Here is a 17,632-nt window from a genome sequence, read left to right on the forward strand (position 1 = left end):
AATTTGAGCCCAGTGCTTGTTGCTAGGCAAGTGTTCCACCACCAGAGCCAGCCTCCAGCCAACCAAGCTTTTTTCAAATCTGTTTTTTAATTCACAACCATAAAGATGAGACCTGATCAAATAAAACGAGCAAAATCCGGGTTGTAGAGAAGTAGAAACTGCCAGATAGAGGTCAGTGCCCCCTGGATAGGGGTGGGGTGCAGAAGTCGGGAGCCTGTCCTGGCGTGTCTGCCCAGTGGGAAGCCAGGCAAATGGTCCCAGCCAGGAGCACTGGGTTCCAGTGGCCTTCGTGGACCCCTTGACTCATCCCGTCACTACGGATGGCAGTAAGGGGCTCAGTCTTCCTTGCCCTCCAGGTAGCAAGGGGCTAGACCAAGTCCAGGTCCCATCCCTGTGGGATCCAAATCCCTCCCCAGGCTGTGACTCTCTGTCTCCATGGGGTTGGCATCAGCAGGCCCTGGCAGCCATCCTGGGCAAGGGCTGGAGAAATATTGTCACATGGGGTCCCCATGCTGGGACCTGGGCTCTCCTCCCTCCCCCCCCCCACCCCTCCTTGATTGTGGGGCTTGGGCACTGTCCCTCAGCTCTTCAGCTCAAGGCAAGCACTCTACCTCTTGAGCCACAGCACCACTTCCAGTTTTCTAGTGGTTTATTGGAGATAAGAGCCTCATGGACTTTCCTGCCTGGGCTGGCTTTGAACCGTGATCTCAGATCACGGTCTCCTTAGTAGCTAGGATTACAGGCATGAGCCACCAGTGCCCACTCAGGACCTGGGTTCTTTTTTATTTATTTATTTATTTTTGGGTCTGGTTCTGGGGCCTGAACTCAGCCTGGGTGCTATCCTTCAGCTCTTCAGCTCAAGGCTAGCACTCTACCACTTGAGCCACAGTGCCACTTCCAGCTCTTTTCTTTTTGCTTATGTGGTGCTGAGGAATCGAACCCAGGGCCTCAGGCATGCAAGGCAAGTGCTCTACCACTGAGCCACCTTCCCAGCCCCATGGACCTGGGTTCTTTTTTTTTTTTTTTTTGTCAGTTGTGGGGCTTGAACTCTGGGCCTGGGTGCTGTCCCTCAGCTCTTCAGCTCAAGGCTAGCGCTCTACCACTTGAGCTACAGCGCCACTTCCGGTTTTCTGGTGGTTTATTGGAGATAGGAGTCTCACAGTCTCTCGTGCCCGGGCTGGCTTTGAACCGCAATCCTCAGATCTCAGCCTCCTGAGTAGCTAGGATTACAGGCGTGAGCCACCAGCGCCCGGCTGGACCTGGGTTCTTAAACAATGACTTAAAGCAAGTAGAGGAATGCTGGTAAGCCTGGTGCCTGGAAGGCTGGCCTCCGGTGGGTGAATACCCTTGGCAGTTGTCTGGACAGGTGCTAGCACAGCACTCAGAGGTGTGTGATCACTGAACTGTCCCACTCAGACTGCAGCCTGCCCTCCTCCAGGTCTCCTGCCCTGTGACTGGCTGGCTGTCCCCTGCTCCAGCCTTGGATGGTCATTTGTCCCATCCTGGTGGTATGCATGTGCTGGGTGTCCCTGTGTGTCACCAGCTTAGGCCCGCTCCCAGGGTCCCCCTCTCTTCCAGCTGTCACCACGTCTGCCCGGCTGTGCTGTACGCTGGTGGCCCCCTCATTCTCCTTCCGCCCAGGATTTTTGTGGCCCTCCCCGGTCCTCTGCTTTGTCCCCAGGGAACTCCCCTGTTCTTTGCCCTGTCTCCCTTTGCCCCTCCCCTCCTCCATCACTGGCTGGCCTGTCCGGTGAGCAGGCGGATGTGGGTTGATACAAGAGCCAACAAAAGCCACCACCTCGCTTGCTTCCGCCCCAGCCTGTGGCACTGGCCTCAGCAGGCAGGTATGCAGGCGTGAGGAGCCCCCACGTCTCAGGTAAGCGTTTCCTAGGGGTGTCAGGAGTCTGGGTGAGGCAGAGGTTCCCAGGGGTCCCCTACACCCCAGGAGCCTTGGCCGAGGTGCCTGTGCCAGTGTCTGGGCACTCTTGGCCCTATCACGTGCAGGGGCACCTGCTCGGGGGTCAGGACACTTCTGCCCTCAGCATCTGAGCAGCAGTCCTGGGAAGCCCGGGCCCCCCTTGGCAGCTTTTTTTTTTGGGGGGGGGTCCAGTCTCATGGGTCTTGGGCACTGTCCCTCAGCTCTTCAAGGCTAGTGCTCTACCACTTGAGCCACAGCGCCACTTCTGGCTTTTTTTCTTTTTGCTTATGTGGTGCTGAGGAATCGAACCCAGGGCCTCAGGCATGCAAGGCCAGTGCTCTGCCACTGAGCCACCTTCCCAGCCCCCCCCCCCTTGGCGGCTTTATCGCACTGGCTCTTGCCTAGGGCAGCTGTGCCAGACCCTACCTGGTCAGTGGAAGGACCTGGCCCATGCCTGTAACTCTAATAGGGTCTGAGCAGGTGGCAGCCACAGGCCCAGGGGCTCCCAGTGCCCGGTGCTGTGGAGGAGCAGCCTAGCTCTGACCACCACAGCCTCGTGACACCACCATTGGCTTGAGACAAGGATTGCCAGGTCCTGCCCAAGCCTTGTCCCTTGGCCATCTGGCTACCATGGGAGTTACCTGGACAAAATTTCAGGTTCCAGGATTGATGGTCCCCCAGCCTCTGCGGGAGATTGGGCCCCAGTTTCCCCATCTGCGCTGTGGAGTACAGCGCAGTGTTACAGGTGGTCTCTGAGGACCCTCCAGCCACAGGCCCTGCTGCTGGGCCTGGCTGGGCGCCTGCACCGGGTCAACCTTGCTCATAAGAAAACTGCACACTTCCCCCCAAGCTATTTTGGCCACAGAACCGCAGGACTGTGGCAGCCGTTCCCCTTCCTCTGCCAGCCCCTTGGGGCCTTGCTGGGGCCCCTAAGCCCCAAACTCTACCCCCTCAGCCCCTTTCTCTCAATCCAGAGAGAGGAGAAAGGACAGTGATGAAGGTGATTTATTCAAGTTTTTTTGTTTGTCGGTTGTGGGGCTTGAACTCTGGGCCTTGGTGCTGTCCCTCAGCTCTTTAGCTCAAGGTTACCGCTCTAGAGCTTGAGCCACAGCGCCACTTGGGTTTTTCTGAGTGGTTTATTGAAGATAGTCTCACAGATAGTCTCACAGTCTTTACTGCGGGGGGGGGGGGGGGGGAGTGGTTTTTTCTTTTTTTTTTTCTTTTTTTTTTTTTTGTCGGTCGTGGGGCTTGAACTCTGGGCCTGAGTGCTGTCCCTCAGCTCTTCAGCTCAAGGTGAGCGCTCTACCACTTGAGCTACAGCGCCACTTCCGGTTTTCTGGTGGTTTATTGGAGATAGGAGTCTCACGATCTCTCCTGCCCGGGCTGGCTTTGAACTGCGATCCTCAGATCTCAGCCTCCTGAGTAGCTAGGATTACAGGCGTGAGCCACCAGCGCCCGGTGGGGGAGTGGTTTTGAACCGTGATCCTCAGATATCATCTTCCTGAGTAGCTAGGATTACAGGCGTGAGCCACAGCGCCCGGCTATTCAGTTTTATGTTGAATTCTTTTATTTGAAGTTTGAAAGGAAAGAAGTGTGGCATTTGCCCTCAGCCTGTCCTGTGCAACATATATGCATGTGTGTGCACAGGTGCACACACACAAGTGGGCATACCACTTACGGGCTTGAACTCAGGGCCTTGAACTCTTCCTTAGCTTAATAGCTTTTTTTTTTTTTGTTCAAGACTGGCACTCTACCTTTGAGCCCAGCACCACTTACAGTTTTTTGCTGTTTAGTTGGAGATCAGAGTCTCATGGACATTTCTGCTGGGCTGGCTTCAAACCATGAGCCTCAGGTCTCAGCCTCCTGAGAAGCTGGGATTATAGGCATGAGCCTCAGTGCCCAGCCTGTCTCTCCTGGGTTTCAATCCTAGCACTGTATGAACTTGAAACACCTCTCTCAGCCCAGAGTCCCACCAGGTCTGGCCACCATTCTCATCCCCAGGTGACAGTGCAGGGCAGTGTCACTAAACAGTGACAGTGTGGGTCATCTGCTTTGCTTGTGTTTTATGCTGGTCTGAGGGCTTAAACTCAACCTCAGAGCCTTGTGCTCTCCATCAGCTGGTGTACTATCGTTTGAGCCACGCCTCCACCCTGACTTTTGGCTGACTTTTCTGCCACCATTTGGTTGGCAGACAGTGGCAGGAGGATGTGTGGGCAAAACCAGGCTTGGGGGGTGAGCAGCTGTGGAAGAGCTCATTGGGCCCAAACCTTCCAGCAGGTGCAAAGCATAATAGGGGCCAGGCTGGCTGGCTGCGCCTAGATCACCGTGTGACATTGCAGGTGGGACCCCAAGTCAACATGAGCGGGGACACAGAGCTGCTGTGGCTGGCGGCAGTGCTGCTGCTGCTTCTGGGGGCCACCACTGGGCTGTGTGCGTGCTGCTTCCACCCAGGTAGGGGCCACGGGGCCGGGGAGGGCAGAGAAAGCAGGTGGCTCTGTGCTACCCCAGGGAACAGGGGTCTGCTTCCCTGGGACCGCAGTTCTGCTGGGTCACAGGGTCTCTGGGGTCAGAAAGTTGCTCTGGGCAAGGAGGGGATTCTGCTGCCCATGACACCACCTTTTCCAAGCTGAATTCTCCCTTTTTGTCCTCCCTTTCCCTAGCCTCCTCTCTTCTGTTTTTTATTTTTATTTTTTGTCGGTCATGGGGCTTGAACTCTAGGCTTGGGCACTATCCCCGTGCTCTTCAGCTCAAGGCGAGCACTCTACCACTTGAGATAAGGGTCTCACAGACTTTCCTTCCTGGGCTGGCTTTGAACTTCGATCCTCAGATCTCAGCCTCCTGAGTAGCTAGGATTACAGGCATGAGACACTGGCACCCAGCTGGGTTGTTTTTTGTCTTTGATTTTTGACATGGAGTCTCACTATGTGGCCTGGGCTAATGTCAAGCTCTCAATCCTCATGCTGTGCGCCAGCCTCAGTTTCCCCAGGTCAGGGACATTTGCTAGTCTGGACTTGTTTCTGCAGGGGTGAAGAGGGCAGAGAAAATCTACCAGCAGAGAAACGTGTGAGTGGACTCCTGTCCCCAGTCCCATGTACTTTTGTGCCTGGGGAGCATTGCCCCAGGGACCCCCCTCCACACCCCCCAATAACACCCACTCCATGGCAGTCGGGCTGGGGAGAAGGGGTGGGAGGCCAGGTCCTCATGCCCTTGGTGTCCCTCTGACTGCAGCTGGGGCTCTTCTGTATGTGGGGACAGGAGAGGTACACAAGGCAGGATGTGAGCAGTAGAAACTGCTAAAGGGGCTGGGGGCGGGGCTGGCCCTAGGGAGGACCCTGCCCCCACAAAGCACCAAATGCCCACTCAGAACACTGCCTAAAATTACCCAGGTGTCCACACAGCATGGTGCGATCTACTACACACCTAGTGGGCACACACACCCACCTATGGGGCACACTGTTACTCTCACCCCCTTGCTCATTTCCTTTTTCAACTGAAAGGTCATGATGAAAATGGAACTTCCCCACCCCTGCCCGCCCAGGGCTGGCTGGAGCTTTATGGTCCCCTGTCCTCTGGGCCCCTCTTGTCTTTCTCTCCCTCCCACCCAGTGATGGGTCCTAGATAAACCCCAGCACATGTGCAGGATAGAGGAGCTGCCCTCTGTCCCCTCCCCAGGCCTTTCCTCCACCATCTCTCAGCTGACACCAGGGCCGCCATCTTGCATGGAGCCACTCTACTGCCTCAGACACCAAGCCCAGGATGCCATGGGTTCAGTGATCCCCAGCTCCTGGCAGGCTGGGCCAGGCACCCATTCTAGTCCAGGGGAGGGAGGGGCCAGAACCCTGCTCTAGTAAATAGTCAACTGGCAAGATAGCTTCCATTCTCAAGGGCAGAATTCCATGCAGTAGAAAGACAGGACATAAGTGGGTCCTACCCCTGTGAACAGATTCCTTAAAATCTGACCACTGGTATCACATGGTAACACCTAGGCACAAGGCATGCTGGGAAATGTCTTTTAATGGGGTACTGGGCTACGTGGATAAAACTCCATTCCATGCTGGAGATGGGTGTGGCTGGCAGCTGGGGTCCAGCCCAAGGCCTTGTCTTTAGAGTGGACACCTGGGTGGAGGGGCCCAGGACACAGAAGCAGGGACCAGGGACCCCAGGTCTAAACCGCCTCCTCCCCTCCAGTCCCATTGGTCCCTTACCCTGGCTCAGCACAGTACTCCCCCTCCCCTTCGTGTTTCTAGACAGGAACATGGTGAAAGCTTCGAGGTGGCCCAGACCTTTACCTGTGAGTCCCCCTCTCCCCCCTCCCAACAGCCCAGGGCAGGGGTGGGGTTGGGTCCCTCATGTTCCCTTGCTCTGAGGCCAGGGGCCAGGCCTGATAAGGTGAAGTGACAGGTAAGGGCCAGGCAGGCCTGGGGGGCCCAGCCAACAGGTGCCCCTCATCTTTGCAGTGGTCAAGCAGGTGTGTACAGGGCCCCTGAAAGAAGTGGCAGTCCCCAGGTAGGCAGGGGTCAGCCCACAGGAAATGAGGGGGGGATCTGGGCCCTGCAGGAGGCTGTGGGCTTGGGGGCTCCTCACTGTGTCTCCTCAGCTCCAACCCACACCCCACACACCCCACAGGAAGAACAAGTTGCAGCTCTCCTGCTATGAGGGTGAGTAACACTGTTGGGGGGGGGTGGCCCATGCACACACATGCACAAGCACACGTGCACACACAGCAAGGCCCTTGCATGGGCTCTGGCCACAACCAGGTGGCAGTGGCAGGGCAGGTGGTGGACAACTTGAGTCTGTCTTCTAGATCCCAGCTCCCCAGAACTTCAGCAAGGGTGTGTGGTGGGGATGGGTTGTCCTCTCCCAACCCCCCACCCCCACCCATGCAGCCCGGGAGCCGGGAGCTGACTTCTGCCACCCCATCCTCCAGGAAGTCAACGGGAGCCTGATGCCACCTACATGTGAGTGGCTTCCCTGCCTTGCCCCCTCCTGCCCACCCACTGCCACCCTAGCTCCTGGAACTCACGGGGACTGCGATGGGGCCCTGCTCAGGAGAGGGGGGCCCTTTGGGATAAAATACTCACCCCACATCATCCAGAGTCAAGTTACAAGCAGGCCATGGTGCTTGATGCCTGTGGTCTCAGCGTCCAGGGGGCTGAGATAGGATGATCTCTAGTTAAAGGTTCTAGGCTTTTTTTTCCCCCTTCTGTTGACAATGATGATAGTCTGGTGCCAGTGGCTCTCATCTTTAATTCTAGAGGATCATGGGCAGAAAACTGAAGAGACTCCATTTCCAAAATAACTAGCGACAACTTGGCTAACATGGAGGCACTAGCCAAGCAAAGTGCCAGATCCTGAGTCTAAAGCTTGGTACCAGGGTTGGGGTTAGCTCAGCAGAAGAGCAAGGCTCTGAGTTTGGTCATCACCTCTGAAAGGAAAAAAAAAAAAAAAAAGCCAAGCAACAAAAATGTTATGGGGTTTCCAGCTTGGGGTGTGTCTTCATTTTACAAGTCGACCAACTGGCTGTCACCCCTCCCACACCCACACTGGCCTGCCCAGTGACCCATGCCGTGCTTTCTTGCCCAGAGAATTCATGGCGGCGGATGATTACAACTGGGGGCGCTTGCAGAAGTCCTGGGGAGGTGAGGCGGACAGCATGGCTGGACATGTTGAGGGGGATTGGCCCAGGCCCAGGGGTCATCAGGTGTATGGGTGGGCAGGGCAGGGGGCATTGCCAGCGTGGAGGCAAGATGTTGATGGAGGACAGGAGCAGAGGGGGATGGGGCACCTTGCACCCCAAGGCTAGCAGCTCCCTGGGGGTGCATCTGGTACAGGTTGTTTGGGCACCAGGCCCATGACACCTGTGCTTTACAGAAAGAAAGGGAAACTGAGGCAGTGTTTCTCCATGCAGTAGCTGTGGCTTGGATCTGCCTTTGGGGAGCCATAGCCCCAGTACCTGTGCACATGACCTTGGGGTTCGGGGATGGGGACCACCAGGCCTTCACTGGGGCTGGGGGAGTGCTGGGACTGACAGGGCCCTGTGGGATCTGTGCTGCCCTCTTCCCTGACAGTTGGCAGCAGCGACGGCAACTCCTCTGATGGCAACTCCTATGAGAACGTGCTCATCTTCCAGCCCAGAAGCCCTGGCCCAGGAGAGCTCTCCATAGGAACACAGGCCGGGGAGGGACCAGGTGGCCGTCTATCCCCACTGTGTCCCACAGATGAAGAGGAGAGTGACTACCAGAATTCCACATCCATCTACCAGTGGCACGAGTCAGCAAGGACCTTGGGTAGGTGGGCACAAGGCTGGCCTTCGTAGGCTTCTCCTGCCAGCCCAGCTGATGCCATGTGAGGCCTGGTGCCCCAGGGATCCCCTGAGATGCTTGGCCTCTCAGCCCAATCCTCCAGGCTTGGCCTCCACAAATCCCAGACACAAATGACCTGAGCTCTGTGCTATGTATGTGACAGCCCCCTCTCCTTGCAGGGCAAGTGTTGGGTGCTGTATGCAGGATCCCAGCAGGAAGCCCAGACAACGATGAGCCAGATTATGTGAATGCCTAGAGGAACGGAGAGAAGGTAGGGCCAAGGGGGAGCACACAGGACCCCACACAGGAAGAGGGAGTCCACCGGCTCCCAGCTCCAAGCCCCTGAGGGGGACTTGCTGTGGGGACACACAATGTGCAAAGCACTCACACACATGTGTGTGCACGCATGCGTGCAGCACTGGGGCTTAAACTCAGGGCCTGGACACTGTCCCTCAACTTTTGCACTCAAGGCTAGTGCTCTACCACTTGTGCCACCTCTTTAATGGTTACCTGGAGATGAGTCTCATGGACTTTCCTGCCTGGGCTAGCTTCAGACTGTGATCCTCAGATCTCAGCCTCCTGAGTAGCCGGGACTACAGGCATGATTGTAACTGGGTCTTCTCGGTTGAAGGAGCTGGAGGATCCAGGAACTCCAGGGCCTCCAGGCCCTGCCAGACTCCTCTGGGACGGGCACCAGCATACCTGAGCTCACCTCACACAGGGAGACGAACAGCCCGACGCCGCCACCTCCTGCTGCTGCCCTGGGCCCCTGGGACTGGAGCCTGCTGGCTCATGGCTCTCCCTGTGGTGGACACCTAGGTCAGGCTGCATGCCACTCCCCAGGTCTAAAACATTGACAGTGTTGGCACTTGTCTGATCTAGGAACATGATTCTCCCATCTGTCTCCCAGTAGCTGGAATTACAGGGATACACCACCACAGCCACCCACCCTGTCTGCTTTTGTGCTTTGAATCTCAAATTGTTGGCCTCTGGAAACCAGCTTGTACAGCTAACTTGTATGGATGGATCGTTATTTAAATGTCAACTTAGGGGAATCTCAGCACATCTCTCCTGCTCCTTAACAAGCATTACCTGAGCTCGGTGGGCTGGTCAGGGAGCTTGAGTGCTCCTGAGCTCTTCAGGTTTGTTAGGTGGTGCTGGGGACTGAACTGGGCCTCTCATTAGGAAGAAAGCGTCAGGGCCCCTGGGCTGGGCTGGGCACAGGCATGGAGGGAAGGAGGTCACTCCACCGACCTCTACAATAAACTGCTGCTTGCAGAGTGCTGATCTGCTCCTGTCTAATTCCAAACTACTTGGGGAACAGGAGGGGCCCAGGCCCCCCAGTCCAGCTCTCCTCCTGGGACACCCCAATTCTTCCCAAGAAGAAAAGAGTGAAGTAGGAAATGTGAAGTCCTGCCCTGGAGCTGGGCCCCCGCACAGGTCCCAGATGTATCTCCCCTCTCCCCATGCTGGACAGCGTCCAAGCAGAGGTCAGCCTTGGGGCTGTCTCTATTTGAAAGATGGGGTGACATTCTTCCACCTTCCAGAAATGAACACTGAGGTAGGTGTCCCAGTGTCAGAAAAATGATACCCTAGGGTCTTTGGCCTAGAACTTACTCAACTCCAACCTCACCCTCCTGACAGCTAAGATTAGGTTAGATGTGTGCTACCACATCTACTGTGAAGTAGATGAAGTATGTGTGTGCATCTCAGTCCTGGGGTTTGAACTCAAGGCCTGGGTGCCGTCCCTGACCTCTTTCAAGACTAGTGCTCTATCACTTGAGCCTCAGCTCTACTTCCAGCTTTTTAGTGGTTCACTGGAGGTAAGAATCTCATAGAGCCGGGCGCTGGTGGCTCACGCCTGTAATCCTAGCTACTCAGGAGGCTGAGATCTGAGGATCACGGTTCAAAGCCAGCCCGGGCAGGAAAGACTGTGAGACTCCTATCTCCGATAAACCCCCAGAAAACCGGAAGTGGCGCTGTAGCTCAAGTGGTAGAGCGCTCGCCTTGAGCTGAAGAGCTGAGGGACAGCGCCCAGGCCCAGAGTTCAAGCCCCACGACCGACAAAAAAAAAAAAAAAAAAAAAAAAAAAAAAAAGAATCTCATAGACTTTCCTGCCTGGACTGCTTTCAAACCTTGACCCCCTCCTGCCCCCATGTGCATGTGCAGAGCCGCAGTCATGTGACATGGGGCAAACGGCTTTATTAGGTAAAAGGCTGGGGAGATGCCACCCACTGATGTTCAGCCACTCGGCAGCCACCACGGAGGCCCTCCGTGCCAAAGGACTGTGGGCCCCCAGCATCTCAGGACAAGGACTTTGTTTTGAGACAGGGTCTTGTGATGCAGCCCAGGCAGACTCAGCACTCCTGATTCTCCTTCCTGCACCACTCAAGTGCTGGGATTACAGGCATGTGCCATGACACTTGGCTGGAGGAGGATGCTTCTCATTGCCCTGTGACTTTGCCATCCTAACTGGCCACTGGAGCCATCGTCTTCTGACACAGCCTTGCCAGGAGCCCAGCCATCTGCAGGAGGGAGTTCACACCTTCTGCCACTTTCATGTGTGTGTACCCGATTTCCTGAGAAGCAGACCGCAGCAAAAGGCATCAGTAAACCAGCCTGGCATCATCTGAGCGAAGGCTGTGCTTCAGAGAAGTACAACCAAGCTCCACCCCAGCTGGAAAATGAGAGCAAAGTAGAATCCTGGAAGGATAATTGTATTTCTTTAAAAGTATTAAAAAAAAAAAAAAAAAAAAAAAAGCTAGGCAATGGTGGCTCACACCTGTAATCCTAGCTACTAATAAGCCTGAGATCTCAGGCTCATGGTTCAAAGCCAGCCCGGGCAGGAAAGTGTGTGAGACACTCTATCTCCAATAAACTACCAGAAAACCAGAACTGGCACGCTGTGGTTCAAGTGGTAGAGCACTAGCCTTGAGCTGAAGAGCTTGAGGGATAGCGCCCAGACCCAGAGTTCAAGCCCCACCAAAAGCCTAGGTTAGAATATCTACAAAATATATACCTGAGCCAGGTATGGTACCACACAGCTGAAATCCCAGCTACTGAGCAGAGACTGGACGGATCATGGTTTGAGGCCAGTTTGAGCAAATGACCCCAATCTCTTTTTTAAAAAATGGTTGAAGGGCAGGGAAGGTGGCTCAGTGGTAGAGTGCTTGCCTTGCATGCATGAGGCCCTGGGTTCCATTCCTCAGCACCATATAAGCAGAAAAAGCCAGAAGTGGCACTAGCTCAAGTGGTAGAGCGCTAGCCTTGAGCTGAAGAGCTGAGGGACAGTGCTCAGGCCCAGAGGTCAGGCCCCACGACCAGCAAAAAAAATGAAAAAAGGGTGAACTGGGCGCTGTTGGCTCATGCCTGTAATCCTAGCTACTCAGACAGCTGAAGATCTGAGGACTGTAGTTCAAAACCAGCCTAGGAGATTCTTATCTTCGTGTAACCACCAGACTGGAAGTAGAGCTGTGACTCAAAGTGATAGAGCGCTAGCCTTGAGCAAAAGAGCTCAGGGACAATGCCCAGGCCCTGAGTTCAAGTCCCATGACTGAGAAAAAGAAAAAAAGTTGACAGTACTGAACTAGATGCTGGGCAGGCAGGTAGCTTAGCACTGAGCCACACTTCCAGCGAGACCTACATTTCTACCAGAGTCTGGGGCATGGTAATACAGAATCCCAGCCACAGGCATAGGTAGGACAGTCCTTGTCTGGGCCTGAACCCAAGAAAAGCAAAAAGTAGTGGGGTGGCTTGTGTAGGAGAGCCCTGGGCTAGTAAACCCCATTCACCATGTGTGAATGTCTGCAGAGAGGCAGCGAGGCTGGGGACAAGCATCCTGGGCGTGCTCAGACCAACCTTGATGAACTCCAACTTCAGGTACTCGGCCATGGGGAAAGTTTTACACACTCGGAAGATGTTGCTGATGATGTCCTCAGGGGAGTAGCCCAGGTGCCACAGGTGTGCCAGGATCTAGGCAGGAGGGCATGGAGAGACATCACGGCACCAGTGCCAGCTCTGCCAGCCCCTGGCTTCCCCCTGACGGAGGCCTGGTGAGCTCACTTGGTGCAGTGCCTGTCCCCACCCTCAGGAAGGAGGGCAAGTGATGATTACAGACGCCTGCTTCCGGCCCAGGTCCACATCTAAAGCAACCGCAGGCAAGGAATGCGGAGTCCCTGACCTCGGGCAGTGCCGACCGCACAAGCCTGGAACACGGGGAAGGGCTGGGTGCTGGCACTGACCTTGTACGCCTCATCAATGTTGGCATCCACACAGTGCTGGATCATCTCCTTCACCAGCAGCGGGTGGGGCTCATCACAGACCTGAGGGGCCCAGGGGGCGTCAGGGATCCACTGCTGGCCCCCCGACCCCTCCCCTCCCAAAGCAGCTTCACCCTAAAAAGCTGACAGCAGACTCAGCACTAGCGTCGGCCATCACAGATGGCCTGGGCCATGTGCAAACAGCCTGGAGGAGGAGGACTGCTCTGTGCGCCTGGTGTGGTGCAGGTACCCGCTCTCCCTGAGACCCCAAAGTGGCCCTCAGTTCTAACTAAGAACCCCCACTCTCCAACCTCTGCCCATGGTGCCACACACCCACCCTGGCTGGCGCCATGGTACCTGGCTCTCAGTGGCTGCTGAGGTAAAAAATGGCCAGAACCCATTGCAGTGGTTGCTAGGCAACCTTCTGGCAACAGGATTGTACCAACGTGGTGACTTTTTTGGTAGGTTGTGGGGCCTGAACTCTGGGCCTGGGCGCTGTCCCTCAGCTCTTCAGCTTATGGCTAGCGCTCTACCACTTGAGCCACAGCGCCACTTCCATTTTTCTGGTGGCTAATTAGAGATAAGAGTCTCGCAGACTTTCCCGCCCCAGCTGACTTTGAACCATGATCCTCAGCTCTCAGCCTCCTGAGGAGCTAGGATTACACGCGTGAGCCACGGGCACCCGGCTTAAAGTTATAGACCACTCTTGGGGTTATTTTGGCTGATCGTGGGGCTTGAACTCTGAGTGACTTTTTTTTTTGAGACAGAGTCTCACTACACAGCGCAGGTGACTCGCCAAGCTCCTGCTCAACCTCCTGCGTGCTGGGATTACAGGAGCCCCCATCATGCCCGGCCTGTGGAGTCCACAGAGCCCCCAGCCCGGCTCTGCACCTTGAATACATTCTCGCTGTTGATAAAGCCAAACCCCGAGAAGGTGGACTGCAAGTTGTTCAGCGCCTGGGGAGAAGGGAAAGCGGTGTGAGCCCCATGCACTGCCCCGTCCACGTTCCCGCTGCCCAGCCCAGTGCAGTGCCCCGTCCACATCCTTGCCGCCCCCAGCATGGCGCCTGTCTGCACCTGCCGCATGTCCCCTTGGGCTGTGAAGATGATGGCCTCCAGGCCGTCGTCGGTGTGCGGTACCCCTTCCTTCTCCAGGACGCTCAGGAGCCGCGCCAGCACCTGGGCGTCAGTGAGCTTAGTGTAGCGCAGCACCGCACACCGGGACTGGATGGGCTCTGCGAGGAGAGGCAGGAGTGAAGGGGGTAGGGGAGACACGGAAGTCAGACACCATGTGTCCCCAACTGCACAGCCTCCCAGGCCTGGGGACCCCAGCCTGTGTGCTGTGCAACTCCAGACAAACCAGCAACCTCTCGGAGCTTCCCCATCCCCCAGTGCTCCAGGTATATTCAGCAGAGGAGCCTCGCCCGACACACACACGGCCCAGGGGAGCCCGAATCCCAGGGCAGCACACACCCACTCACCGATGATTTTGTCGGAGGCGTTGCAGGCCAGGGCGAAGCGGGTGGTCTTGGAGTAGATCTCCATGGTCCTGCGCAAAGCCTGCTGGGCCCCGTCTGTCATGCTGGGACAAACACACGCCACCATTGTCACCTGCAGCCAGAACCTGGGACAAACCTTCCCCCTCCCAGCATGACCCAGGGCCCCCAGACACATCCACAGCCCTGGACAGCACCACAGCTACAAAGAAGGTCACAATGACCTGGGCAAGAGACTGGGAAGGGGGCTGGGAAGGTGGCTCAGTGGTAGAGTGCTTGCCTTGCATGCTCAAGGCCCTGGGTTCGATTCCTCAGCACCACATAAGCAAAAAGAAAAAAGCCGGAAGTGGCACTGTGGCTCAAGTGGTAGAGCACTAGCCTTGAGCTGAAGAGCTGAGGGACAGTGCCCAGGCCCAGAGTTCAGGCCCCACGACTGGACCCCAAAAAAAAAAAAAAAAAAGAGACTGGGAAGGTGGCTCAGTGGTAGAGCGCTTGCCTCGCATGCATGAGGCCCTGGGTTCGATTCCTCAGTATCCCATAAGCCGCAAAAACCAGAAGTGGCGCTGTGGCTCTAGTAGTAGAGCACTAGCCTTGAGCTGAAGAGCTGAGGGACAGCGCCTATGCCAAGTTCAGACCCCATAACTGGGGGTAGGGGGGTGGAGGGGTTGGAGGGACACTCAGGAAAGAAAGGGAGAGGAGGAGGGGGATGGGAAAAGGGGGGAGGGAGGAGGAAGGGAGGTGTGTGCGTACCTGTCAGCCTCATCCAGGATGATGATCTTGTGGCGACCCTTGGGGAGCGTGACCTTCTGCTGGGCAAACATTTTAATTTTATTCCTCACCACATCGATGCCCCTGGAATAACAAACAAATTACCTTTCTTCGGCTTCTCTCCTACTGGACCCACACCTCAGCCATCCTTGCTTTCCTCGTCATTCCAATAGAGTCTCACTTTTTTTCCCAGGCAGGCTGGGACTTTGATCCTCCTATTCACACTTCCTGTGGAGCTGGGACTACAGGCCCTCACCACCATGCTCGGTCCCGTCCTTCATCGTTTATTCTGTAGGCATGGCTGAGGGTGTGCAGGATATTTGATTTCTCCTGTGCTGTGGGGCTCCCTCTCACACTGGGGTGCCTCGGGCCCTGCGCATTACTGTAAGATGTGTGACAATGTTAAACTCCACCTCTTTCTGGCCTTTTGTCTTCAGCTCTCCTTGACCACAGCAGAGAATGAAAAGCTCTCATTTCCTGAGGCTGGAGGCAGAGGTCAGGGACAGGGCACCTCCCTAACACATACAAGTCCTAATAATCCACAACCCCACAGCAGCCTAAAACATAGTTTTAGGTTATATATATTTCACAGTGCCCTTTTCCTTTGTTTTTTTTTTTTAGGGCTGAGACTTGAACTGTACCTGACACTTTCACTCACTGGCCAGCACTTCATCGTGAGCCACACCACCAACCTGTGTTTCCATTTCCACACGCTCACCTGTCGTTGGAGGCATTGAGCTCCAGCACGGCGTCCTTCAGGGCTGGGCCCAGCAGCGCTCGCGCCAGGCACAGGATGCTGGTGGTCTTGCCAGTCCCGGGGGGGCCCTGGGAACAGGGGTGCTGAGCATTGGCCCCCCCAGGACTCCCCCACCCCAACCCCAATCCAGCAATGGCCCAGGGTGCAGCGGGAGGGGGGGACTCACGGCGATGATGATATTGGGCACATTCCCCTCGCGTGCGAAGACCTGAGGGCAGACCCCCATTAGAACAATTAGTTCACCAGGCAGATGGCCTGAGTCAGCTAGCACTCACTGAAGCCCGGCCACACTCCCTAGGGGCAACTTTGGATGTCACCTCCATGTGTTCAACACAGAACCTGAACCCACTCCACCTACACCAGCCCCACCACGCCTCCCTCAGACCGCGTGTGCCTGGAGCCTGGGGGCCATCCTCTCTTGCAGCCCTCCCCATCTCAACAGGTATGCTAGGTGCAGTGGCACACTCCTTTAATCCCAGCTGTGGAAGCGGTAGAGCTAAGAACACTGCAGTCCAGGTTGGCCTGGGAAAAAGAGGGCGACTCTACCTAAAAAAACGAAAGCAAAAAAAGGGCTGGGAGGGTAGACTGAAGTGGCAGAGGACCTAGCTGGCAAGCACAAGGTCCTGAGTTCAATTCCGTGTACTACCTGCCTTGATTGCCCACCTGGCCTTTACTAAAAACTTCCAGCTCTAAGGGAGCAAGACCCAGTCTGAACTTTGTGTCTTTAGTAAGCTTAAGCCAGTTCCCCAAGCAGCTCCGGTTACACACCTTGGCTTCCAGTCTCCCTCAGCCCTCTGGACTTCTAGTTCACCTGCCTCTCACCCGCTGGCTGCGTCCTTCCAATGTGTCACAGCCAAATAGCGACCTGAGCCAGCTGTGAGAGCCGCCCTCACCTCCAGCCTGCTGACCGTGTCCTCATTCCCCACGATCTCGCTCAACTTCACTGGCCGGTATTTTTCAACCCTGTGTGGCGGAAAAGGCATAAAAATGTCGGCGTTCTCCAGCTACCCCCAAGAAAGTACTAAGGGGCGATCTGAACCGTCATAGGATGCATTCCAGCCGGGCGTGGTGGGGCACGCCTGTGGCTCCGGCACTCTGGACGCTGAGGCCGGAAGATCGGCGATCGAGACCGGCTAGGGGAACAAGTTCGAGACCAGCCTGAGATAGTCGGCTTAGACCTTGTGTCTCCCAACAATAGCAACAAAAACTGATAGGCAAGAACCCAATAAAACACGCGCCAAATGGATGCGAGTCTGCCCCTCCGAGGCCGCACACCGCCCGGCGCAGGGCGCAAGGCGAGCTGCAGCCGGGGCTACAGGCGGGAGCCGGGGGACCCGGCGCGGAGCTGGGTTCTAACGAGGCAGGCGACCACCCGCCCGGGGCCCCGATGCCCACCCTCCCGTGCGGGGCGCCCGCGGCGGCGGCCCGGCCCTCACCACGGCAGCTCGTAGTGGCCGGCGCTGCCCGGGGCCCTGCTGGGTGCAGGCGCGGGCTCACCGCGCTCCCCCGCGCCGCCGCTCGGAGCCTCCATTCCCGCGCCTCCTCTTCCCGCCGGCAGAAGCCCCGCCCCGTGACATCATCGCGCCAGCCCCGCCCCGAGGTGCGCCGGGAGCAACCGGAAGCCGCGCGTCGGTGTCTCGGTGCGCACGCGCGGAGGCCGCCGGGGGCGTGGCGGGAGCGGTGAAGTCGCCTCTCCGGGATGCCGGTGGCTCTGGAGCGGCTGCGCGCGCTGTGCGGTGTCCTTCAAGGCGTGCGCGGTGGAGCAGGATTCGAACTCCGCCTCGTCTAAAGTTCCGTCCGGCCGCCGACCGCCCCGGCGCCCGGCGATGTAATTTGGGGGTGTGTGTGGGTGACTCGGGGCGGGCGGCGGAGGCCCTGGCGCGCTGCCCCGCTCTCCGCAGGCCTGCACCGACGCCAGGCGGCCGGGCGGCCCGAGCTCGGAGGCCTCGGGACTTTGGAGCTGTTTCCCAGTGATAAGATTGATGATGATGATGATGATGATGATGATGTCGGCTGTGGGTCTTGAACTAGGGCTTGGGCGCTGCCCTGAGAGTCTTATGGACTTTCCTGCCCGGGCTGGCTTTGGACCCTGATCCTCAGATCTTAACCTCCTGGGTAGCTGGGATTACAGG

General features: G+C 56.7%; 2 protein-coding genes across 9 annotated transcripts; one reads left to right on the forward strand and one right to left on the reverse strand.

The window, feature by feature from the left end:
• Positions 1-1,817: 1,817 nt before the first annotated feature.
• Positions 1,818-15,494, forward strand: Lat2 (linker for activation of T cells family member 2). Of its 8 annotated transcripts, none has more exons than XM_070035553.1 (11): positions 1,818-1,876; positions 4,258-4,369; positions 4,942-4,981; positions 6,166-6,209; positions 6,376-6,424; positions 6,545-6,576; positions 6,846-6,876; positions 7,502-7,557; positions 7,987-8,205; positions 8,400-8,491; positions 8,852-10,318. In XM_070035553.1, exons 2-10 carry the CDS (start codon positions 4,276-4,278, stop codon positions 8,474-8,476), a joined length of 642 nt encoding a protein of 213 aa, XP_069891654.1. In that variant the 5' UTR covers positions 1,818-1,876; positions 4,258-4,275; the 3' UTR covers positions 8,477-8,491; positions 8,852-10,318. The 8 variants fall into 8 exon arrangements, with proteins under 8 accessions (XP_069891654.1, XP_069891651.1, XP_069891650.1 ...); XM_070035550.1 differs by lacking the exons at positions 1,818-1,876; positions 8,852-10,318 and adding exons at positions 2,906-2,918; positions 15,365-15,494; XM_070035549.1 differs by lacking the exon at positions 1,818-1,876 and adding an exon at positions 2,906-2,918.
• Rfc2 (replication factor C subunit 2) lies at positions 10,403-17,065 on the reverse strand. Its single transcript, XM_070035548.1, has 11 exons — positions 16,937-17,065; positions 16,394-16,463; positions 15,667-15,708; positions 15,462-15,568; positions 14,726-14,827; positions 13,961-14,061; positions 13,557-13,714; positions 13,371-13,436; positions 12,462-12,542; positions 12,079-12,192; positions 10,403-10,799 (listed from the first exon to the last, which is right to left on the reverse strand). The coding sequence occupies exons 1-11, from the start codon at positions 17,029-17,031 to the stop codon at positions 10,689-10,691; spliced, it is 1,047 nt and encodes a 348-aa protein (XP_069891649.1). The 5' UTR covers positions 17,032-17,065; the 3' UTR covers positions 10,403-10,688.
• Positions 17,066-17,632: the final 567 nt, after the last annotated feature.

Source organism: Dipodomys merriami, unplaced genomic scaffold (genome assembly GCF_024711535.1).
Source record: "Dipodomys merriami isolate MVZ:Mamm:240054 unplaced genomic scaffold, mDipMer1.0.p SCAF_26, whole genome shotgun sequence".
Classification (NCBI taxonomy): Eukaryota; Metazoa; Chordata; class Mammalia; order Rodentia; family Heteromyidae; genus Dipodomys; species Dipodomys merriami.